Source organism: Dreissena polymorpha, chromosome 8 (assembly GCF_020536995.1).
Source record: "Dreissena polymorpha isolate Duluth1 chromosome 8, UMN_Dpol_1.0, whole genome shotgun sequence".
Lineage (NCBI taxonomy): Eukaryota > Metazoa > Mollusca > Bivalvia > Myida > Dreissenidae > Dreissena > Dreissena polymorpha.
This window is the reverse complement of record NC_068362.1, coordinates 17,688,845-17,714,147: the sequence shown is the minus strand read 5'-3', so window position 1 is coordinate 17,714,147 and position 25,303 is coordinate 17,688,845. Positions and strand designations below refer to the sequence as shown.

The 25,303-nt window shown below is 36.4% G+C and overlaps 1 protein-coding gene across 3 annotated transcripts in view; it reads left to right on the top strand.

Annotated features, from left to right (window-relative positions):
• LOC127841632 (neurobeachin-like) overlaps positions 1–23,053 on the top strand; it is a 232,466-nt gene extending 209,413 nt beyond the window's left edge. For 2 of the 3 annotated variants that reach the window (XM_052370615.1, XM_052370614.1), the window contains 13 exons: positions 1,754–1,906; positions 2,417–2,489; positions 3,285–3,379; positions 3,688–3,777; positions 5,235–5,279; positions 7,395–7,572; positions 8,753–8,845; positions 11,795–11,950; positions 13,021–13,188; positions 14,253–14,357; positions 15,195–15,394; positions 16,137–16,288; positions 19,554–23,053. In XM_052370615.1, the coding sequence (XP_052226575.1) occupies positions 1,754–1,906; positions 2,417–2,489; positions 3,285–3,379; positions 3,688–3,777; positions 5,235–5,279; positions 7,395–7,572; positions 8,753–8,845; positions 11,795–11,950; positions 13,021–13,188; positions 14,253–14,357; positions 15,195–15,394; positions 16,137–16,288; positions 19,554–19,644 (1,599 nt within the window). In that variant the 3' untranslated portion in view covers positions 19,645–23,053. The remainder of the gene's footprint in view (positions 1–1,753; positions 1,907–2,416; positions 2,490–3,284; positions 3,380–3,687; positions 3,778–5,234; positions 5,280–7,394; positions 7,573–8,752; positions 8,846–11,794; positions 11,951–13,020; positions 13,189–14,252; positions 14,358–15,194; positions 15,395–16,136; positions 16,289–19,553) is intronic. The other variant, XM_052370616.1, reaches the window with a different exon arrangement.
• Positions 23,054–25,303: the final 2,250 nt, after the last annotated feature.

The window sequence follows — 25,303 nt, the reverse complement described above, 5'->3', positions numbered from 1 at the left end:
TATATGGAATATGACCATGAAACTTCAATTAAGCTATTTGCAAACCATTATTTCTGCACATGTCAAATGTCACGTGACATTTACTTAAAAACAATAACACACAACAATGTGAATATTCTATAGGTACCTTAGATATAATCATGAAACTTGGTATACACTTGAATGGCAATATGATGGTCACATTCACAACCTTTTTTATCATGAATGGTCAATTATCTGGTGAATATTAAAAAACAAATCTTGATATTGCTTTGCTAAATTGAGGTAATGAACAATAATAATAATTGTTAGAGGTTTTGAAGTGGACCAGGAGGAAACCTTTGTGTTGCCTGCAATACTATCAAAGCCTTGTTATATTTATTGCTTTCTTGATGTACTTAAATTATTATACACACAAACTTGTATTTACCTACAAGCATTACTGACCAAAATAAGCAACATATTTAAGGCGACAAAATAATAGTGTTTTGGGGATTACTTGTGAAATTTCTCTACACATAGTTACAGGTGAAGTTTTTGGAAAAAAATATGTAATTTTCTGCAGTTGATAATTACCATACAAAATAAATTGCATGTTGTAATTCTGGCACAAGTTAAACTATATTAGTGTGTTTTTTCACCATTTTGGGAATGGTTCCAGCCTGGTCCATTTGTATTGGGAAAAAACATGTTCTTTTGACTAAAATTGGGAACTTTTATGTTGTTGATTTTATGCTTACAAATATTTTAAAATTGATTATAACAGTGATTTCAAAATACTTTTTTGTAAGGGTCAACTTATAGAGCTGGATTTGGACATCAATGACATGTTAAGACTATTCTTTTTTATACGCCCGTTTTATAGTTTCACCTTGACGGCGGGTAGGCGGGCGGGCGGGTGGCGTCCACAGCAGTGTCTGCTCTCTAATTCAAATAGTTTTTATCTGATCTTCACCAAACTTGGTCAGAAGTTGTATCTAGACAATATCTAGGTCAATTAGAATATGGGTCATGCCGGGTCAAAAACTAGGTCACAGGGTCACTTAATGCATTTCAAGCATTTAGCATGGTGTCAGCTCTCTAATTGAAGTAGTTTTCATCTGATCTTCACCAAACTTGGTCAGAAGTTGTATCTGGACAATATCTAGGTCAAGTTCGAATATGGGTCATTCTGGGTCAAAAACTAGGTCACAGGGTCACTTAGTGCCTTTCAAGCAATTAGCATGGTGTCCGCTCTCTAATAGAAGTAGTTTTCATCCGATTATCGCCAAACTTGGTCAGAAGTTGTATCTAGACAATATTTAGGTCAAGTTCGAATATGGGTCATGCTGGGTCAAAAACTAGGTCACAGGTTCACTTAAACCATTTCAAGCATTAAGCATGGTGTCTGCTCTCTAATTAGTAGTTTTCATCCGATCTTCACCAAATTTGGTCAGAAGTTGTGTCTAAACAATATCTACATGTAGGTCTAGTTCAAATATGGGTCATGCCAGGTTAAAAACTAGGTCACGAGGTCACTTAGTGCATTTCAAGCATTTAGCATGGTCACCGCTCACTAATTTAAGTAGTTTTAATCAGGTCTTCACCAACTTTGGTCAGAAGTTATGTTTAGCTGATATGTAGGTCAAGTTTAAATATGGGTCATGGTAAAGTTATCAAGTTGTCCAAAGCCTTAAAACGGGCGTATCTTGTGACAGTTTGCCACTCTTGTTTTCCACTGGGAATGGTTCCCCTGCCGGATCCAAATTTGTGTACTGAAAATATCTCTGTACAGGAATTGATACCTGAGTTCTTCTCGCTGCCTGAAATGTTCATGAACAACAACCGCTATGAGCTAGGCAAGATGGATGATGGGAAGAAAGTCACTGACGTTGTACTGCCGAAATGGGCGCGCGGGCCTGAAGACTTTGTCAGGATTAACAGAATGGTAGCTACTTTAATGGTATCATATTGTGTAACCGGGTACTTAATGTATTGTTTTTAATGTCACAGTATGTCTGTTGGTATGTTAGTTTTGTTTACTTTTGTGTAAACTATTGGTTTCACACATGAATAGAAAACTATTGTTCAAAAGATTTGTATAAGCTTTTCCTTTGATAAATGTGTAAATTTAAATACGTTTACAACTAAATATGATGATTACAAAAAACAAAACATTTAAGTCTTATAAAACATAGGACATGATTACTAAGGGGCATTATAAAGACAAATGCTTTTGGATTTGTAACTACTCAATGTCTGGTCAATGGCCTTCAAAATTAGGTAGCACAGTAAAAATGTTGCAGTTTTATAAAGTCCATAAGTGACCCATTTTCTAAATGTCAACCTGTAACACATTGTTAACCAAATCTGATTGATCCAGTGAAGCATAATTGTTTAAACTGTTAAGTGGTATACAAGTTTTTGTTCTGTTTACAATTATTGTGTCTCATTACAGGCTCTGGAGTCAGAGTTTGTATCGTGCCAGCTTCACCACTGGATAGACCTCATCTTTGGATACAAGCAGAGAGGTAGCGGCTACAATTGTGTCCAGTTGATTCTCTTTGGCAACTCTAAGATGACGTGTCCCACTTTGAAAGTCCCAGTGCTTTTACACAACTTATCTTATTCAACAAAAATGACTATTGGTTCCTTTGTTGTTTAATAACTTTCACCATCATTTCACAAGAAGGGTTATTTATTATGTTTTTGTTTCTTGTACCCTGCATTACATGTTATGTGTAAAGTTGCCACACAGACAGTTAAGTTCTGAAAATGTAATTTGATAAGATCTTAACAATACTATTTCTTACAAAACCAACACAAATGAGCCATGCTCTGTGAAAATGGGCTGGCGTTAAGTGTCGTCCAAGATTAGCCTGTGCAGTCTGCACAGGCTAATAAGGGACAAAACTTTGCGCCCAAAATCGATTTTTTCTAAGAAGATAATTTATTTAAACAGAAAATACCATAAAGCGGAAAGGATTGTCCCTGAAAAGCCTGTGTGGAATGCACAGGCTAATCTGAGACGACACTTTACGCACATTCATTAAACCCCCTTTTCACAGAGCACGGCTAAAAATCATCATTCAAACTGTTTAGGTGTTGCTGCAATGCTCTGAGCCATGTCATGTTTAAATGAGTTATATTTGTCATATGCGGCCATCACAATAATGCAGGGTGGTCAGGTGCTACCTACCATGATCGCTATTCAATCAAATAATGCTTAGTGGTGTCAATAGCTGATAAGGTACATGTACCTGCCTGTGTGTAAGCATGAGACCCATTTTTGCACGTGGATGCTCAACAACAAATGCATACTGTAGGTCCCGAGGCAGTGCGAGCCACAAATGTGTTCTACTATCTCACATACGAGGGTGCTGTCAACCTGGATACAATGACTGACCACGTCATGAAAGAAGTATGTCCTCAAACAGCGATATATACACCATTGATAAAAGTATTCAAGTGTTAATACATGTACATACTGCTTCACAGTTTGGAGCCATTTTGGGGTGACCAAACCTGGTCGCTTTTCAAACATTTGTGCTATTAAATTTTTATAGCAGTTTGAAATATGGCTTTTTGTTTCATATTGGTATACAAATGTCTTTTGTTCAACTGCAAAATATCTGTTTCAATATGTAAGCAAAATTTTACTTATTCATTAATCCCTTAAAAATCCCTGTAAAATCTAAACACAACACAACAAGCTATTGTTTGTTTCAGGCAATTGAGAACCAGATACGCAGCTTTGGACAGACACCGACTCAGCTGTTGGCAGAGCCCCACCCCCCTCGCAGCTCGGTCATGCACCTGGTAAGAGTTCTCTCACTTGTTACAACCCTTACACAGTGGCCTCCTTTAATAACAATAATTAAGCCGAGCACAGCTAAATTATTATTATACAGAAAAGCTACTGTGTAAGGGTTTTAAGAAGGGAAAGCTGTAATTTACAGCACAACTCATTTATTTCATTTGCGTTATAGCCTCTGTTGTTATCAAAATGTTCTGCCATTGCATTAGTTTATTGCATATGGTATCCATGACCATATTCTGCATGAGAATATTGTATCGAGTCAGAAAAAATATTGCTTAAGAGAACTAGAATAATTTACTGTTAAATGTTAAATAAAATGGTACAGATAATTTATTATGTTCATAATAAAGAAAGAAATTGAAAATCTAAAACTAGAAAATATTATATGGAATACAGATCAAATTTTTATGTTATGTTCCAAAAATAAATATTTAAAAAAAGGCTTTAATGGGGCCTGTTATAACAAAATAGACCTGAAATATATAATATCTTGGCGTCCATTATACTATGGTGTTTGTTAAACCTGTATATGCAGTCTCCTTATTTAAGAGGTCATGTGTTTGGGTCTTCTTATTCTGCTTTCAAAACATTTCTTATACTCGCATGGTCAAAGTTAGAACAATAAGCTGCACTGTTTCACATAGGTTATCTCTTTATGACTTACTGATAAATGTGTTAGCAATTAATCCTTTCCCACTTAGAAGCAAAGTGAAAATGGCTATGTGAAAACAGCATGAAACCAGAACAGCCTGCAAGTAACTCACAGTCTGTTCCGGTGTTATGCTGTTTGCTGCTCATCAACATCTAACTTTAATCTAGTAAAAAAGGTCTTTAATTAAATTTAACTTTCTAGGGGACTACAAATGAGTAAAAATACGTATCTAAGTGGTAAAGGGATGGTTGAGTACATGAATTAGATTTCTAAGTTTTGAATATGTGTTAATCACTTTACAGTGGTATATGACATACATGCTTGTACATCACATAATGGGTTTGAGTCAATGTGGCATACAATTTACTTGGCCGCTGCTGTCAATAATTACATATAGTCTTATAACGGAATAGATTAATATTTGGTTATTGTGTCAAAAAATGCTGGTTTCCTCTTGCATCTTAAACAAAACCAGAGGGTAAGGAATTTGGGAGGTTGGTAAAAACCTTTTTATGTCTAAACTTTTTTGTGTTTGCATCATACACACCATGAAGTCAACGTATAATTATGGTAAACAAAAAGTATAGAAAGAAAAACGAACATGAAATCGGTTTATTAACTTTGTCAAAAAATCTATTTTTACAATTAAAAGGCTAAACACATTAAGGCATGGTGGAGAATAATAGGAAGTGTGGGATGGGGGGTTGGGCGTGTTAAGCGTATACCAGCAATGTTTCTATGCCTTGTATCTGAACCGTGAACCTGTGTTGGATGGAGTTTTACTTTTCTTTCGAACTTTTGCAGCTGACTCAAAATTATAGCAAGGAAAATCGAAGCATTTTGAAGAAGGTTTTCTTTTTAATCCACCTTTTTGTTTATGGTAGCAATGGTTTTGGTTGTATTATATTTATGGGTATATTCTAATCAATTGTCTATCGGTATAAGGGTGCAATATTTATTTTATTGTTTTGTGTTGAAAATAGATGGTTGATGGATAAATTGGTGATGAATCCTGGTGAATAAAAAACATTATATATATTATAAAAGTAGTATTGTATACTTTTGTCAGAATTGTAATCTGTGCATTTTCACGCTGTTTTGGATTGGTTTAAAGTTACACATCTCATAAATATATTGTTGCTTTTTAAGGTTATTACTATTCTTTGTAAGAACATAATAAATGATCATGTTTATAAGGAAATCCACAGAATTATTTGTCATCAATTAATTGTAAACATTTGTGATATCAGACTTGGGATGTCATTGCACAACTTAGAACAACATCTTGAAATGCAATTCACATGATACTTGTACTTTTAATGACAATAAAATTATACATGTCTGGGCTAAGTATCATGAATATACTTAAGTTTCTCACTCAATTTTGATTTTTGTTCCCCAATTTAATTATCATGATCTGTTTGATGTTCACATTAGTTTTTTTGTCCCTTACCGGTGACACCGGAGAGGACTGATGGTTTGTGCTCCGTCTGTCAGTCTGTCTGTCTGTCCGTCACACTTTTTTGGATCCTGTAATAACTTTAAAATTTCTTCATATTTTTTTATGAAACTTGAAACATGATTAGATAGCAATATGGAGATTATGCACGTCATTTCATTTTGTTACAACATCAAGAATTCTGGTTGCTATGGCAAGAAATATAAAAAAAATACTGACAATGGTGGAGTTTCACAAGTATAGGACAAAATTGCTTGGCAATCTCTTGTTATCCCCGCCGAAAAAAAATTCGGAGGGGATATAGTAATTGGTCCTGTCCGTCCGTCCGTCAGGCTGAAACTTTGTCCTGAGCATAACTCCAAATCTATTCGATGGATTTACTTTAAACTTAGAATTTAAACAGATGGCAACTAGGAGAAGTGCAGTGACCAAGAACCATAACTCTATCTACCTTAGTTTTTGAATTATCTCCCCTTTTATATAACTTTAAATTAATTTTTTGTTTTCTAAGCATAACTCTAAATATACCAAAGGGATTTACTTGAAACTTAAAATATAAACAGATGGCAACTAGGAGAAGTGCAGTAACCAAGAACCGCAACTCTATCTACCTTAGTATTTGAATTATCTCCCCTTTTATATAATTTTAAAGTAAATTTTTGTCCGGAGCATAACTCTAAATTTACTGAAGGGATTTACATGAAACTTAAAATATAAACAGATGGCAACTAAGAGAAGTGTAGTGACCAAGAACCACAACTCTATCTACCTTAGTTTTTGAATTATCTCCCCTTTTATATAATTTTAAAGTAAAATTTTGTCCGGGTCATAACTCTAAATCTACTAAAGGGATTTACTTGAAACTTGCAATATAAACATATGGCAACTAGGAGAAGTGCAGTGACCAAGAACCACAACTCTATCTACCTTAGTTTTTGAATTATCTTCCCTTTTATATAATTTTAAAGTAAATTTTTGTACGGAGCATAACTCTAAATCTACTGAAGGGATTTACTTGAAACTTTAAACTTAAACAGATGGCAAGTAGGAGAAGTGCAGTGACTCAGAACCATAACTCTATCTACCTTAGTGTTTGAATTATATTCCTTTATTTAATTTCAAAGTAATTTTTTGTCCGGAGCATAATGAATTATCTCCCTTTATTTGTTTTTACAAATATTATTCTACTCTCTAAAACAAATGTTGTCATACAAGCAAACACATTTCGGCGGGGATTTGGCACTACATTGACAAGCACTTGTTTAAATAGTTTTGAGTCTTCCTCAAACCTTAGTTTGGGGATTGATTATTTCATATTCTTATAGCTAAGATTTGAGTTCATTCATGAGCTGACCGACATTCTCAATACTCAGCTGAGAGGAAATTCAGATCTCATCTGAGTTCAGCTCATAGAGATTGTTAATGATACTGGGCCCTAGTTTTTAGTCACTCTTTTGGTATCTGTACTTTCAATAATAAAAATGATCTTTACCCCATGTTTCCAGTCCCCGATGATGTTCACAAGCGTGCAAGATGACGTTTGCATGATCATGAAGTTCCTGTCCAACTCGCCCGTCTGCCACGTGTCGGCCAACACCCACCCAGCGGTGCCTAGTCCAGCTGTCACCACCATCACGTGCAATCACAACTTTGCCATCAACAAGTGGAACTCCAACTACCAGCGTAGGTCTAAATGAAAAATACCATAAAAGTGGAAAGATTCATGCAGGATTAGTTTAAAACTATTTATTTAGCTCGATTGCATCGGAAGCCCAAGGCTTATTTGAAATGCTCTTGAACCAGTACTTCAGCTAGGGTGAACCAGTACTTGGTGTCTATGGGGAACCAGTACTTGGTGTCTATGGGGAACCAGTACTTGGTGTCTATGGGGAACCAGTACTTGGTGTCTATGGGGAACCAGTACTTGGTGTCTATGGGGAACCAGTACTTGGTGTCTATGGGGAACCAGTACTTGGTGTCTATGGGGAACCAGTTCTTGGTGTCTATGGGGAACCAGTACTTGGTGTCTATGGGGAACCAGTACTTGGTGTCTATGGGGAACCAGTACTTGGTGTCTATGGGGAACCAGTACTTGGTGTCTATGGGGAACCAGTACTTGGTGTCTTTGGGGAAAATCTAAAGAACGCTCACACAGTTGGAATCAAACCCATTACTTCCCGATTGATAGGCAGAAACCTTATCCCGACGCCACAGCAACGTGCATTAGCCTGTTCTGGTTTTATGCTGGTTTCATAGAGCCATGTTAACTTTGCTTCTGAGTGAGAAAGGGTTAAGCTACGAATAATTCCCCCCCCCCCCCCTTGATGCTTCAATGGCCTATCTAAGTTTCATATTTTAGATCAGACCATGCAATCTTCTATAGGGTGAATTATGTCTTCCCATACTTTTGCTGTAAGCACATTAAATAAAGATGGCCGTGGTGTAGTGAATATGATGTCTGTGTAAAATAGGGTGGTCAAGGGTTTGATCCCCACTGTTGGAGCGTTCTTTAGATCTCTCCCCAAAAAACCAAGTATGGTTTCTACCCAGGAAACAGACTTGAGAGCATTTCAATAACCATAATGCTTACAATTAAGTTGAGCTTGAATAAATAGGTTAGAACTTGAGATAGTTTAAAATGTAATGTAAAGTTCAAGGAAAAAATATACAGTTTCAACACAACGTAAATTTATGGATTTTTCATGAAGGATACTTTATAAATAAACTTGAGAATCTTGAGATAAACTCATACTACCCAGTATGGAATATACTGGACACACACCAAGAATAATTAAAATTACATTATGACATCATCTGATGTGATTATACAAAAAAGGTATATAATAGTGTTATGTTTTATCAGATCAAGGTACACCAACCAGTCTAGGGTCCCAGGACAACAAGGATGGGAAGGAGGCCCCAGCCAATCTACCCCTAGCCATGGACCAGCTCCTGGGTAAGCTAGAAGCCATAGGGGCGTTAGGGCTGAACTGAGTTAGATGCATGTGCTGTGATTGTCACACAGATCAGCCTTTGTGTTTAGCCTGTGCAGTCTGCAAAGGCTAATCAGGGACAAAACTTTCAGCCTAGACCTGATTAGATTAACGTCAAAGGTATTTTATATTTGAACTAAGAAGATATACAGATAGATATTCTTTTTAGCTCACCTGATTGCTCAGGTGAGCTTTTCTGACCGGTCTTTGTCCGTCGTACGTCCGTCCGTCCGTCCGTTAACATTTGCTCGTAAACACTCTAGAGGCCACATTTCTTGTCCCATCTTCATGAAACCTGGTCAGAAGCTTTGCCCCAATAAAATCTCGGCCAATTTCGAAACTGGGTTGTGCCGGGTCAAAAACTAGGTCACTAGGGCAAAAAAAAGAAAAACCTTGTAAACACTGTAGAAGTCACATTATATGTTCAATCTTCATGTAACTTTGTCAAAATGTTTGTCTTAATGATATCTTGATTGAGTTCAAAAGTGTTTCCGGTCTGTTGAAAAACATGGCCACCAGTGGGCGGGGCAGTTTTCCTTATTTGGCTATAGAGAAACCTTGTAAACACTCTAGAAGTCACAATTTTTGCCCAATCATCATGAAAGGTGGTCCAAACATTGATTTAATTGATATCTCGGATGAGTTCGAAAATGGTCCAGATCGGTGAAAAAACATGGCCGCCAGTGGGCGGGGCATTTTTCTCTATATGTATATAGTGGCAGTTTTCCCTATTTGGCTATAGAGAAACCTTGTAAACACTCTAGAAGTCACAATTGTTGTCCAATCATCATGAAATTTGGTCAAAACATTGGCTTTATTGATATCTCGGACAAGTTCGAAAATGGTCCAGATCGTTGAAAAAACATGGCCGCCAGTGGGCGGGGCATTTTTCTTTATATGTATATAGTGGCAGTTTTCCCTATTTGGCTATAGAGAAACCTTGTAAACACTCTAGAAGAGAAGTCACAATTTTTGCCCAATCATCATGAAAGTTGGTCAAAACATTGGTTTTATTGATATCTTGGACAAATTCGACAATGGTTCGGATCAGTGAAAAAACATGGCTGCTAGTGGAAGGGGCATTTTTCTCTACATGTATATAGTGAAAACGTTAACACCCTAGAAGTCACATTTTTGGCCAAATTTTCATGAAATTTGGTCAGAACATTTGTTTCTTTGTTACAAGAGTTGTGTTCAAAAATGGTTTCGGTCAAACCTTGTGATCGAACACTATGGAAGTCACATTTTTATGCCCCCCTTCGAAGAAGAGGAGGTATATTGTTTTGCTCATGTCGGTCCGTATGTCTGTCCACCAGATAGTTTCCGAATGATGAGTCAAGAATGCTTAGGCCTAGGATCATGAAACTTCATAGGTACATTGATCATGACTCGCAGATGACCCCTATTGATTTTCAGGTCACTAGGTCAAAGGTCAATGTAACGGTGTTTCAACTTAGAAAAATGGTTTCCAGATGATAACTCAAGAAGGCCTATGCCTAGGATCATGAAACTTCATAGGTACATTGATCATGACTTGCAGATGACCTGTATTGACTTTCAGGTCACTAGGTCAAGGTCACGGTTACTTGACACAGTAAAATAGTTTTTGGATAATAACTCAAGAACGCTTACGCCTCGGATCATGAAACAATATAATGGTCAAGTTAATTGAATTTTCTTATTTAATCAATCAAAAATGGAATTTATCATGTAGATGTTTTGAACATCTTATAACGTTGTTATCCATCTGACATGTGTGCATTTTAAAGATGTTTGTGGTTTAAAGTTTTTGTTTTGTTTTGGTAATTAAACACAAAGCACTAAATTTACAATTTCCAGACAGACTAACAGTGGGCTGACCATGAAATGATGCAAGATGGACTGTAATTCATTTGTTTGTTTTGTAATTTAAAATCTTAACATGTCATCTTAACATGTCAACAATGAAAACACTATACAATTATTATTTTGTTATCAGACTAGGATACTACAGTTCAAATGTGCTCTCAAATCTACAAGTACACAAGAACACAACTCAGTTTGATATTAACCCATATATAATTAACATTGATTATGAGAGAAAGGAAGGAATTAGTCATGCTTAAGGATACACACATTGATTGTTTATGAAGTTAATGTATGGGATCAGGAATGACATTTTGCTGTAATTTGTTGGTTTGTGAGCTCTGGTCAACAGGCTGTGTTTAAAGAAGACATTAACAATGGATATATGCTACTATTGATTACTGTTGGCTACATTGATCATGACTCACTAATGACCCCTATTGATCTTCTGGTCACTAGGTCAAAGGTGACAGTCACAGTGATTCAAAATACAAAAATTGGTTTTCAACTGATAACTCAAAAACACTTTCACCTAGGATAAAGACTTCATAGGTACATTGATCATGATTATAAAAATACCCCTTTTGAATTTTAAATCACTACATCAAAGATCAACATCACAGTGACTCAAAACAATAAAATTGTTTCTTGGTATTTACTGACAATGCTTACGCCTAGATTCATGATCTTCATAGTTACATTGATCATGACTGGCAGATAAACAACATAATGTTCAAGTCACTAGGTCAAATGTCTAAATAACAATGACTCAACACTGTAAAATGGTGTCCAGATGACAACTCAAGAAACCAAGGTCAAAAGTCAAAGTCACAATGACTAATATATTCATATTCACACAAAGGCTGCCATTACAACTGACAGCCCATATGCAGGCATGCATGATTTACAAACAGCCCAATACATTTGGTAAAAATTCAATGAACACACTCTTCTCAGGTGAGCAAACAAGGGCCATCTTGGCCCTCTTGTTTTTATATTCTATGATCTTATAAAAGATAATTCATAAATATTATGTACTTTAAATCCCTCCTGTGTGCGTGTTGTAGTGTTGAACACAGGCCTACAGAGGCGTAACCTTGGTGACAACTTTGACCAGCGTCTCAAAGTCACCCAAAGCCACTTTGTTACGACTGCAGACAACCGCTTCCTGTTTGCCTGCGGATTCTGGGACAAGAGCTTCCGGCTCTACCTGGCTGACACAGGTGAATATGCTGACACTGGGGCTTGTCTAATGATAATAATTAATATTTTTTATAAATTTTAGGTAAAATAAAAATAAAATTGAATACAATGCTTTTGAAATGTGTATAAAACATCTTTAATATGAATTTGTTTGGAATTATATTGCAACTTTGTTTTAGATCACCTGAGCATTATAACTTTTATGAGTGATTCGTATAACTGGAACCTTCCCTGTTGGCATTAAAAATTTTGAGCCAAAATATACTCTTCACATTTTATTAAATCTTCACCAATTTCACAGTTTGTGTATGACCATAAAATCTCAGATAAGTTTGATAATAAACCATATCAAACTAGGTACACCGTAATATTTTTCACTTTTTTATGAAAACAACAAACAAAAAGAATAATTGTGTCATCATTGTCAACTGGAACAGCATGAGAAGGATTTGATTAAAATTTAATAAAACATGTTATTGTTTGATGTTGATTGCCTCATGTTTGTGTCAAGTGGAGAGAATAGACTTTTCTTTTTTTGTGCCTTAATTTGACCGAGATTGTTCTGTTTATGCCAGACGGCCTGTTTTCACACTATGGTACATCACCTGTTTAGGAGCTGAATGCATTTACCTATCAGTAAATACAAATAACAGTTTAAAATTTATATAATTAAACAGAACAGAACAGAAAGTTTATTCATATAATTAAAGACTAATCTTTTGTTATCAACATCAAGATTGGGTTAAACGGCATTAGCTTCACAGCTTTCTATTAATTTTATTGGAGTTCTGGGAAAACTACTATTTATGCATTTGTCTAAAGTGTTTTCTCTCTAGTTGTTAAAAACTGCATAGGCTTATCAGGGACAACACTTTCAGTTTTTGTTTTTCAAATAGTTTTGACGGAAGGTGTCCTCTCTGATTAGTCTGTGCATTATTCTTAGCCTTGTATTTCCAGAGTGTGGCCCACATAGTTCAGGACTAATTCATTTGTTATCTGCATCTAGATTGGTTTAATGACTTCACCTTCACAGTTTCCAAAGAGATTGAGGCTCATTTCATTTCACACTTTTGTATTCTCTCTCTTGCAGCTAAGATCCTGCAGGTGGTTTACGGCCACTATGATGTCGTCACGGTGATCACCCGGTCAGAGTGTAACCTTAACCAGGACTGCTACGTGGTGACTGGCTCCAAGGACTGTACTGTCATGGTGTGGATGTTCACCTCACGTAACCAGGCCATCATTGGGGACAACGGAAGTAGGTTGCTGTGGCAACAAGATTTTTATTTTGTTATTTCGTAAAATATCTTCTTGGTATTAAATAAAAACCATTCTATTGCAAATTGATTTAAATGTTATTTTGATCTTTTAAATTTAGTCATAGATATATATATACCAGTTTTTCAATGAAGAAAAACATTTAGTTTTATTAGCGCGGCTGTTTTCGGAGAAAACCCGAGCTATTGTCTTAGCCAGCTCTCCGTCCGCAGTAGGTGTCGTGCTAAAACCTTAACATTGGCCATAACTTTTTTAATATTGAAGATAGCACCTTGATATTTGGCATGCATGGGTATCTCATGGAGCTGCACATTTTGGGTGGTGAAATTTCAAGGTGAACATCATCCTTGAAGGTCTAGGGTCGAAAAAACAAAGTCAAGGGAAGTAATAAGCTTTAAATGGACATTTGACCTGCCCACGAATATATTTTTGTTAAATAAATCAAAGCGGCGCAGTAGGCGTGATAAACTCTGGCTATGATCTCTTTTAAACAGTGATGTCTGACATGGTCATAATATACTGTGAGACCATCCCCCCCCCCCCCCCCCCTCTGTTGGATTGGACGAAATTCAAGGGAAGTAATAAGCTTTAAAGGGAGATGATTTCTATATCTGCCAAATGATAAATAGCAGTTTTATTTCAAAGCGGCGCAATAGAGGGCATTGTGTTTCTAACAAGCACATCTCTTGTTGGGTCACTAGGTCAAAGGTCAAGGTCACTGTGACCTCTAAAAAAAAATAATCTGACAAGCTTTCGCAGCCGAGCGTGGCACCCGTTATGCGGTGCTCTTGTATTGGGTAGTTCTAATGTCATAAACAGGCAATGCAGCTTCAGACCTGTCTGCATGTTAGCAGGAGCTACGTGGTCAGCTATAAAGTCTCGCAAGGTTTCGTGGTGACATTAGCGTACATGTTAGTTCCTGACCAGAAGGTGCAAATGTTCAGGCTGGTCTGGAGCTATGCTAACCTCATATGGCATAAGACCCATTTTTGCATGACCAATGTTATTCTATGTTGCACACTAATTTCACTATCTGTATGTTAGGTATAGAGCAGCCAACCCCCAAGGCCACATTGACTGGTCACAGGTCAGAGGTGACGTGTGTGAGTGTGCTAGCAGAGCTTGGCATGGTCATCAGTGGATCACTGGGTAATCTATGCAGAATTGTTGAACATCAGGGGGTTTTGACCATCTTTGGAATGAGGCCATGGCCCTTTGGATTCGAATAAATGGCATCAATTTTACTTAAACTGGGAAATTGGTGTTGTTGTTTTATTTTGTATACAAATATTTTAAAATTGGAAATTATAATATTTTTGATGTTATATTTGCTAAGATTAAACTTTTAGAGCTAAATAGGGAAAGTAACTCAATGTTGCAATTCGACTCATAAGTTGAAAAAACCACATTTAACAAGTTTGGGATATGTACTTTTTGTACTCAATCTCGGATCCAGTAGTGATGTGTAAAAAAACTAGGTGGGCTTCATGAGGTATAACTTTCTCTACCTTTAATCTATATAATTATGTCAGCCACACACTAAACAAATATACAAAATTATATTCTAAAACCCATATTAAATCAGTACACATTGTAGGCAGATGCCACTGGTTAATGTTTATTCAATTTGTCCATGATTATATTAATGTTTGAATGTCACAGCTGTGTCTGTCTGTAGGAAAAGGTGTTTTGTATTAACTGAGTACCCTTATGAAAAGCATAACAAATGTTGCTTTGGTGTAGAGGATATGGTGTTGACCTTGCTATCAAGAGATCTGGGGTTTTATCGCCACTCCAGTGGCACTCTCACGATCTTTTCAGACTTCAAGCACTGGTTCTTCCCAAGAAACTCACTTAAAGAGTCTCTAAATAAGCCTTAGACATTCCATGCAATCAAGCTTTAACAAAAAGTTGAAGCTAATAACATTGTCTACAGCTGTCAAGTGCCAAAAGTACAAAAACTAAACTTTGTACCCCCCTTCCCAGACGGCCCCTGCCTGCTGCACACCCTGTCTGGGGACCTGCTCCGCTCCCTGGAGCCGCCAGGGACCAATCAGATGACAGCCAACCTGATCTGCATGTCCCGTGAGACGTTCGTCATGATAAAGTTTGACGCTGGAGACATCTGCAACTTCAGCATCAACGGCAGGCTGCAGAAACACTTCAGGCACAAGGACAATGTACAGGTAAGCAGGGTAACCCTTTCCGCTTTTATGGATTTTTTTAATTTACAGGCAGTCTCTTACTAGCAAAAATCCAGTGTAGGCAGATAGTGTTGTCCCTGATAAGCCAGTGTGCACTTCAAAGGCTAATCTGGGACAACACTGTATGCACATGCATTAAACCCCTTTATTTTGGAGTGAGGCTGGAATATATGGGTACAAATATGCGGTGCAACTAACATTAGACCTTACCCACATTGATATACATACTTTTAGACTGATTGATGTATATATAGCTGTTATATTAAAGAAATAAGCATGCTATTGCATCATATTATTTTAATTAAGAGCATGACACCAACTTTATCTTTCACATTAAAAGGCTTACTTTTGTAAAGGAGCAATTGACAAGCATACCCACATGATACATGCTTCCATGGCAGCCAATGAACCACTGAAAGGACTGTCACATTGATGTGTACATGTCATAAAAAATTATTATAAATTACGCATATTTCAAGACCCACATCATGCTAAAAAGGGTCTTATGCCATGTGCGGCCATCCTAGCTACGGAACAGCCTATGCAATTTTGAAGTCTGGTCAGAAGCTCCACTGTTGGCTATAAAATAATATAAGGTTTTATGGTCTCATAAGCATGCAAGGTATTTTCTGAGCAGACTTTCGTGTTTGCACTGGAGCTTCTCTGGCCACATATACCATAAGACCCATTTTCTCATGATGCTGCTCATATATTCGCTTTATAGGCTATGACGCTGAGTCGTGATGGTCAGTACATGATGCTGGGAGGTGACGGGGGCGTGGTGGAGGTGTGGCGGTCACATGACCTCACGCTGCTGTACACGTACCCGCCCTGTGATAGCTGCATCTGCTCCCTGGCTCTCTCACATGATCAAAAGTAAGTCCAGATAATGCTCCCTGGCTCTCGCACATGATCAAAAGTAAGTCCAGATAATGCTCCCTGGCTCTCTCACATGATCAAAAGTAAGTCCAGATAATGTAAATTGCTTTGAATGCCCCGAGTAGGGATGCATAAAGCAGTCTGACTGTCCGGCATTTCATTTTCCGTACTTTTTTTCTTAAAAGCTTTCAGATAATTACCTGATATTTGGTATGTTAGTCTACCTTCAGGACTTACGGATGCAATGTGAGTTTTATTTTGGCCCACTGATTGATGTGATGTTATGGGCCTTGGACTTGGAAATTTTCTCTATAATAACTGTTTTCTGGATGTTTTTTTTACAAAACACTATTAGATATTTAGCTGATTTTTGGTATTGAAATTAACATTTATGACCAACAGATGAAGTGTGAGTTTCGTTCAAGTCCAATGATTTTTGGCAAAGTTATTAGCCTTAGACTAAGACATTTTTTCTGTATTAACCATTTTGGGGAGGTTATTTACGAAAGGCTTTCGGCTATTCAGCTGATTTTTTATGTGTGAGCCTACCTACGGATGAAGTGTGATTTTTGTTCCAGTCATAGGTACATTGATCATGACTGGCAGATGACCCCTATTGATTTTCAGGTCACTAGGTCAAAGGTCAAGGTCACAGTGACTCAAAACAGTAAAATGGTTTCCGGATGATAACTCAAGAATGCTTACGCCTAGGATCATGAAACTTCATAGGAACATTGATAATAACTGGCAGATGACCCCTATTGATTTTCAGGTCACTAGGACAAAGGTCAAGGTCACAGTGACTCGAAATAGGAAAAAGGTTTCCAGATGATAACTCAAGAATGCTTACGCCTAGCATCATAAAACTTCATAGGTACATTGATCATGACTGGCAGATGACCCCTATCAATTTTCAGGTCACTAGGTCAAAGGTCAATGTCACAGTGAATCAAAACAGTAAAATGGTTTCCTGATGATAACTCAAGAACTTTTAGGCCTAGGATCATGAAACTTTTTTTTTAATTCAATATAATCTTAACAATGTATACATGTATATGATCATACAACACATTGATTGTACAAAGCAAGTTCAGACATGTTATACAAGGATCATAAAACTTCATAGGTACATTGATCATGACTGGCAGATGACCCCTGTTGATTTTCAGGTCACTAGGTCAAAGGTCAAGGTCACAGTGCCGAAAAACGTATTCACACAATGGCTGCAACTACAACTGACAGCCCATATGGGGGGCATGCATGTTTAACCAACAGCCCTTGTTTTAATGTTTGATTTTATGAAAAATGTCAGCACTTTGCTCAGCAACCATGGTTGTTAAATGCCTTGATCCTCAAAGTACCCTGTATCTTTTTCTTACTAATTTCTACACACAACCACATGTTCCTCACTTTGACTGTTCAATGTATTTTGTTCAGTGCCTACTGACCTCTTGTTAACTTTTAATTTGTTGAAAGAAAAAAAACATCAGAAATTTGCTTAACAGCAGTATAAAAGAATTTAAAATGAGTAGAGTAAATTATTGTATCATCCCATATTTTTTGTTATGTCTCCACAGGACAAAATTTCATGTCTTTACTTAATTAACCAGGTTTTCCAAAGGAAAAAACTGGTTGTTAGATTGGCTAATGTCGGCGGGCGGGCTGGCAGGCGGGTGGAACAAGCTTGTCCGGACCATAACTTTGTCGTTCATTGTGAGATTTTAAAATCATTTGGCACATTTGTTTACCATCATTAGACGGTGTGTCGCTCAAAAGAATTACGTCAATATCTCCAAAGTCAAGGTCACACTTTAAGTTCAAAGGTCAAAAATGGCCATAAATAAGCTTTTCCGGGCCATAACTATGTCATTCATTGTGAGATTTTAAAATCATTTGGCACATTTGTTCACCATTGGATGGTGTGTCGCACAAAATATCTCCAAGGTCAAGGTCCCCATGACTAAAAATAGATTTATGTTGAAACAAAGGGGATTAATTATACACAATCAGTTCAGTTTAAGTTGTCTCCCTTTATCAGACTTTGTTTTCAAATTGAAAACCTTGTTTTGTGACAATTTTGACTTTGTTTTTCGATAATTTGAGAAACACAGTATGGTCCCATATTCTTTCTAAATAACTTTTGTGTGGGAAAACTGGGCTTTATGCATGTGCAATAAGTTTTGTCCCAGATTAGCCCGAGCATTCATTATCAGGATCGACATTTTTTTCATTAACTGGACTTTCTTTTCTAATAGAAAATACTCCGGTTTAATTATTAATTATCCCCTGCCATAGGGGGATGGATATTGTTTTGGTCTTGTCCGTCTGTATATCCGTCCGTCCGTCCGGAGCCATATCTTGGAAGTGCTTTGGCGGATTTCATTGAAACTTGGTATGAGTATATATATGGATAATAGGATGATGCACGCCAATTGGCATCGTACGCCATCTGATAATAACAGAGTAATGGCCCTTTGTATCGTAAAAAAATGCTTTTTTGTGTGTCCAGAGCCATGTCTTGGAAGTGCTTTGGTGGATTTCATTGAAACTTGGTATGAGTGTCCAGAAGCATATTGGCGGGGGGATATCAATTCAACGAATTTGCTTGTTTTTTTAACTTGAAAGCGTCGAATGGCACAGTCTAATCTGGACAACACTTAGTTCACATGCATTAACCCCTTTCCCACTCAGAGGCAAAGTAAAAATGGCTATGTGCAAACAGCTTACAGTAACTCGCAGTCTGTTCAGGTTTTATGCTGTTTGCTGCTCAAAAGTACGGTATCAAAGGTTTTGAAATGAAGCCTTTAAAACTTTAATCTAGTAAGCAAGTTCTTTAATTAAATCTGACTTTCTAAGGAACTACAAATGCATGAAAAGAGGTATCTAAGTTGTAAAGGTTTAAGCCCAGTTTTCTTATTACGAGGCACTTTATTTCCACATGAAAACCATTCATTTCCCCACTGGTAATGTCAAGGGGATCAAGCTGTGTTCAGTATTGTCATTTACTCAGACTGAGCCTTGTTCCTTGTTAAACCATATTATGGTCATATTCTTGTCATCATCTGATGTACGAACGTACATTTACGTTTATGTCCAAAGAAATAATGTTGAATCTTGAAGACCAAACATATGACATATTATTTAGGTGGAAAGTGTCGTCCCTGAGTAGCCTGTAAGGACTCCATAGGCTGACCTGGGTCGACACTTTACACACATGCATTAAGCCCTGTTGATGACAAGACTTTCGACTGTGTTTTGGCAGGTTCCTCATGGCTGGCCTGGCCACTGGCTGTCTGCTCGTTTTCAACATCGACTTCAACAAGTGGCACCACGAGTACCAGGAGAAATACTAACAGCAGGGACACACTGGCTTGAGAACAGTGAGGTGTTCACACTAATGAGATTCCTTGTTGTTATAAAAGAATGAAAAGGACTTGGCAACATACTTTTTTCAGAAATGCTTGCTTGAGACTGCCAGTATAGGGATCTTTTATTTGTTTGTGAAGTCATAAAATTAGCATTATAAAATATATAATAATATTGAAAGGAATGGCCATGTCAAGAAACGTTTTGAACTGTAATCGAGTTATTTCAGAAAGATAAGTGAGTAGCTGTACATGAGTATAAAGGATTCAAACCATTTGAAATGCTTTTTGTCTACTCAGACAAATGTACCAATTACTGTGAGCAAGCAGGATGTCAATGGGGGAAATAGTTTACTGATGTTTTCGTTAGTTTCTTGCAAATTTGCAGAGTGTATCGAGTGAGATACAAATGTATATATGACTTATAGGCATGTTACATTTTTGTATTATTCATAACAATCATATTTGCAAATATATGATTAAATAGAATGGTTATAAACTATTGATTTTATTACAGTTAAAAACTGCTATCCCTAAAATAAATAATTCATTTAGTAAAGTTGAGGTTATGTTTTGTAACATAAAAATCATGTCTGCATGTATGATTGTCCCTTTAAACTGAGTGTATTTAAAATTTGCAAGAAGGTTCATTCAATATTAATTCTCAATATAAAATAGATATATCTATAAAAATGTATTTAAAAAAGAATAATTAAAAATATATTTGCTTAATTCAATTATTTTTTACTGCATGTTGTTTCTATTTGATTTTTAAATAATGTGTTGTTGTTTCCCCCAAACAATAGTTGTGTTATGACCGGTAACATTCCAATGTATAGCTCTATAAAACATTTAAATACAGTTTATAGTTATAATGTATTAAAAGTTAAATATTACCTACTATATTATTGTTATATTTATGTTACAGTTGCAGTATATAAGTTTTAATTAAAGATATTCTGTTTGCAAATTGTGTTTGTTAATGTTTGTGTGTATTCATATTAGGTAGAAAATTAGTGAATTGTTTCTTTTTTTATTGCACTCAAATTCTTCAAGACTGTGAATTTAGTGCTGTATTAAGTGCTACGTGTTATGGTGTCAATATTAGCTAACCACATATCAATAATAACACGGCATTAGGTCGGAGGGCACATATTGAGCATCTATGGAAAATCTTAACCCTATCTATTGTCAACTTTAAATCTCGTATATTTATGCAATAATATGTGTAATTAACTTGTTCAAGTAGACGACAAACTACACAATTGTCTAATGCATGGAATTGTATGCGACTGTTCAAACACAAATAATGGTCAACGCTCTATGTATGATTGGCTTTACTAAAGGTCTTTAACATAGATCTTTGGCTGTTCCTTTTAAGGAAAGTAGCTATACAATAGTAATATGCTTATTGATTGGTAGCTATACAATAGTAATATGCTTATTGATTGGAAGCTATACAATAGTAATATGCTTATTGATTGGTAGCTATAAAATAGTAATATGCTTATTGATTGGTAGCTATACAATAGTAATATGCTTATTGATTGGTAGCTATACAATAGTAATATGCTTATTGATTGGTAGCTATACAATAGTAATATGCTTACTGATTGGTCACTGATTTTATATGAGCATAGCTCTGGCATCTTTTATAGCAACAATAACATATCTCTGTACGCACATGTTTTTGGGGTCAGTATACAAGGCCACTGACAGAGTAATAAATAGTTGAAGTGCGGGTCTGGGAAAAGCTCTTGACGCTGTGATTTACACGCTCTTATTCTTCGGGAATGATAGAAATGAAAAAAATTGAGAATTGCTCTAGAAAAACGGTGCTTTAAGCATGTGTGTAAAATGTCATCCCAGATTAGCCTGTTTCCACTTCTTGGTATGTTTCGTTTAAAGGAAGTCTTTCCTTAGCAAAAATCCGGTGTAGGCGGAAAATTTTGTCCCTGATTAGCCTGTGTGGATTGCACAGGCTAATCTCGCACGACAGTTTACAAACCTGCAATAATCCCCGTGTTCCCAGAGTGATGCTCAGATTTACATGAGATTGAACCACAAATAGCTGTGTAGATTCTTGCCCTGTAGCAGTATAAACAGTGTGATGTACTATTTATTTAGGTATTGTCTATGAATTGTTAAACAATTGTTTTTTATGCCCCCAAAGGAGGGCATCTAGTGATAGGACTGTCCGTCCGTCTGTCCGTCACATTTTGTGTTTAGGTTTCGAAAAATGCTCATAACTTCTATGTCGCTTGAGATAGCAATTTCATATTTGGCATGCATGTGTATATGGACAAGGCCTTTCCAAACGCACACAAATGTTGACCCTGTGACCTTGAACTTAGGTTCGCGTTTAGGTTTCGAAATCTGCGTTTAGGTTTGGAAAAAAGCTCATAACTTCTATCAAGTGTTTATAGGGGGCATAAGTCATCCTATGGTGACCACTCTTGTTTAATTATACTTTTAATTGTTTTTGTTTGCATTTTTCTGTGTGGTCTCTGTTTAATTATGTGAGTTGTTTGTATGTGTTATGTGCTGAAATTTACAACGTACAGAGGTTTGTCAATCATTCAAATATTACTCAAGAAATAGGTTTAATAAGTACTGCAAATCAGAAAGTATGATCACTATTAAAAACGAAATTATTTTTTTCTTATTTAGGCATATTATTCAAAATGAAGTATATTATTTATACATGTATAAAACATCAATTTGAATTCTTATGTATTGCTCAAAATAATTAAACCGATGGTTTGTATTTTAGGTTAAAGCACAGAGAATACCTAGTTATAAATCTTGTATTGCTGACAATAGCCTGACATTCCTAGGGCTGGCCAGACATTATTGTTTAATTATTACTTGAGCCTCGGTTCGGGACTTAATTTATGTGCGTAAAGTGTCATCTAATGTTAGCCTGTGCAGTCCGCAGAGACTTAGCAGGGACAAAACTTTTCGGTTAAACTTGACTTTAACAAATAAGTGACTTCCTCTGCCTCTGCAGACTGCAAATACTAATTTGAGACGACACTTCGCTCATATGCATTTAGCCCTGTTTTCCCAGAGCTACTGATTTGTAATTTGAAGCTGTAGTTCTTGAAAATTGTATGTGCATTACAAAAATGACGAACATTCCCTGATAAATGACTTTATATACATTTGTGTACTACGTTATTGTAAATTGTAACCGTGTATTTTTGTTACGCTTTTAAATACCTTCTGTACGGTGCTGGTCTGTATGAGAGTCAATTACACCTAATGAGGCTTATTGTCATCGGGGCAATACAAGACTCCGCATTTCTGTCAGTGTTGTTTGTCCGTTCGAAGTCGATGTTTTGCGGAGTTGTGAATAACACTTTCTAATCCTGAATAAACACTGCATCATCAAGAATGGTATTTTTTCATGTTCTGTTGAATACCTATGATATATTTTTTATATGCTCACGCGTTTCTTAAAACTATACACACTACATAATTACGTTTTGCGTAGCATATTATGTAAGAAAAAACGCATCTGATTGTTTGTGCAAGCGAAATTTGATATTAGTATTATGTCTTTCGTGGACTTGATACGATATACAGTTCAAGGTCGAATGAAGTTCAATGTACAGTGGCGTAGTGGATATGGTCTCCTGACCTGCAATCACGTGATCTTGAGTGTTTCCCTGAGCAATGCGAAGTCACAGCGCCATGTTTGGGGACATCTTGTACTTTTTTGCCCGGAAAAGGAATTCGGGCTTGTCTTGATCCGCTCCGGACTTTCCTATCGGCTCTGACCGTCAATCAGTCATTTCTGCCTGTTTGGATGAAGAGTGTGCAATAAATTTATTATATTTAAATTACGTATGTATTTTGTTTGTGGTAAATTTACAAGACATTGGCATAGAAAGAAAATAAAGCAACGTCCAAAATGTGAAAGCGTAACATAATGGAACAACATAGATAATTGAAACACTAACTTAGTTGCAAATTAGTTAATTGTCTGAACAGTGAATACCTCACGTAGTTTCACATCAGTTAATATGTTGCACAGTTTATAATATCAAAATAAATATCTGAAATGGAGGCACAGCATTGAAAGTGTACGCACGTGCATTAAACCCCGTTTTCCCAGAGTGAGGCTGTAATCAAGCACGATGCTCGCGACTCTCCCTGTAGAAAAAAATTACCATAAGCGTCTTTTTAAAATATTTTAGTACACAATTACTACAACTAAAAGTATACTTATCCCATCAATTAAAAAATACATGTAATTTAGTATATTTTTATAATCGTTCGAAACATAGAAGTAAAGTGGACACTCGATATTATAAACAGTCACAGAGTACATCGATCGTACATATTTTCCTACAATAATTGAAGCATTCGTCTTTTTATTAGGATTGGAGTTAGTGTTCGTGTGTCGTATGAATAGATATCGTTGCAGGAAATTATCAAAGCGCTTAAGGCACTGAAGTTGTTCGCTATTGCATAATCTTAGACACAACTCAGTTTTCAAAATTATGTTATAGCTTTTTATATCTTAAGTTTGAAATGAACACAACCCATTCACATTTATAAAGAGTGTGTCTTAAAGCACAGGTCGAGATGTGTGTGCACTGTTTATTCTTATATTATGTTATAGAGATAACATAGACCAAATAACAACAATATGTCTCTTTTTTCACAATTGACATGACGCCTTATCAGTGATCGCTCCGCCCACTTAATCACGTGGCTCAGCGGGAAGAAAACCTAGACAAGCTAACACCAAAATGGCTTCTTTGCCTATAGACTGCATATAGATTTACGCGATATTCCGGATGATTTTATGGACTTGTTTAACACCATATTACACTTGTAAAGGGGTTGATGCCATTTAGTTATTCTGCAAATGCAAAAAATATACGATTAAAGAGAACATCAGCTATTTATAACGGGTAAATCGGTACATTAAACACGCTCTCAAACGCTTGCGCGATTACCGAAATCGAACCCGTTATTACGTGTAATGGTGGTATTTGCAATAAATTAACACTTCACCGGTATTTACCCGTGTTATTAACAAAATTATTACCGAAAAATTCCCCCCTACCCGTGTATTTGACACGAAATAGCGCTTTATAACTGGGAATTCGGTGAAGTTTTACGCGCTTTCTGACGCCGGGTGGGTACCTCAATCCCACATGTTATTGCGTATAAAAGTGATATTAATCATATTAAACATTGCTAATGGGACATTTATCAATCACTGTAATTTAGAGCGCAAAAACAACACAGTAAGTTTGGACATTGTCTGATATAAAATTAGCGTTTTACGAAATAGAATACGGTCAGGCTATTATAAATTAATAAGGCTACCAATATCAGACGCTCGCGCAGGTACCGACTTCCCCGAAGTTAGCGCATTTATTGGTTTACTAATATCAGTAATAATAACTCTTTTACAATAGCATTTATCGATACGTCTTTATTAAAATAATAACAAAATGGTTTTCACTTGTTTCTGACACACACAGAATCGCGATTTTTAACAGGGATTTCGTAAAGTTACACGAATTGGGTACCCAAATTCTCAATTATTTTACACGCTCACGTGACATAATACATACTTAATAATGCTTAGTTATTGCTTATATGACATTTCAAGTTTGTGAAATAA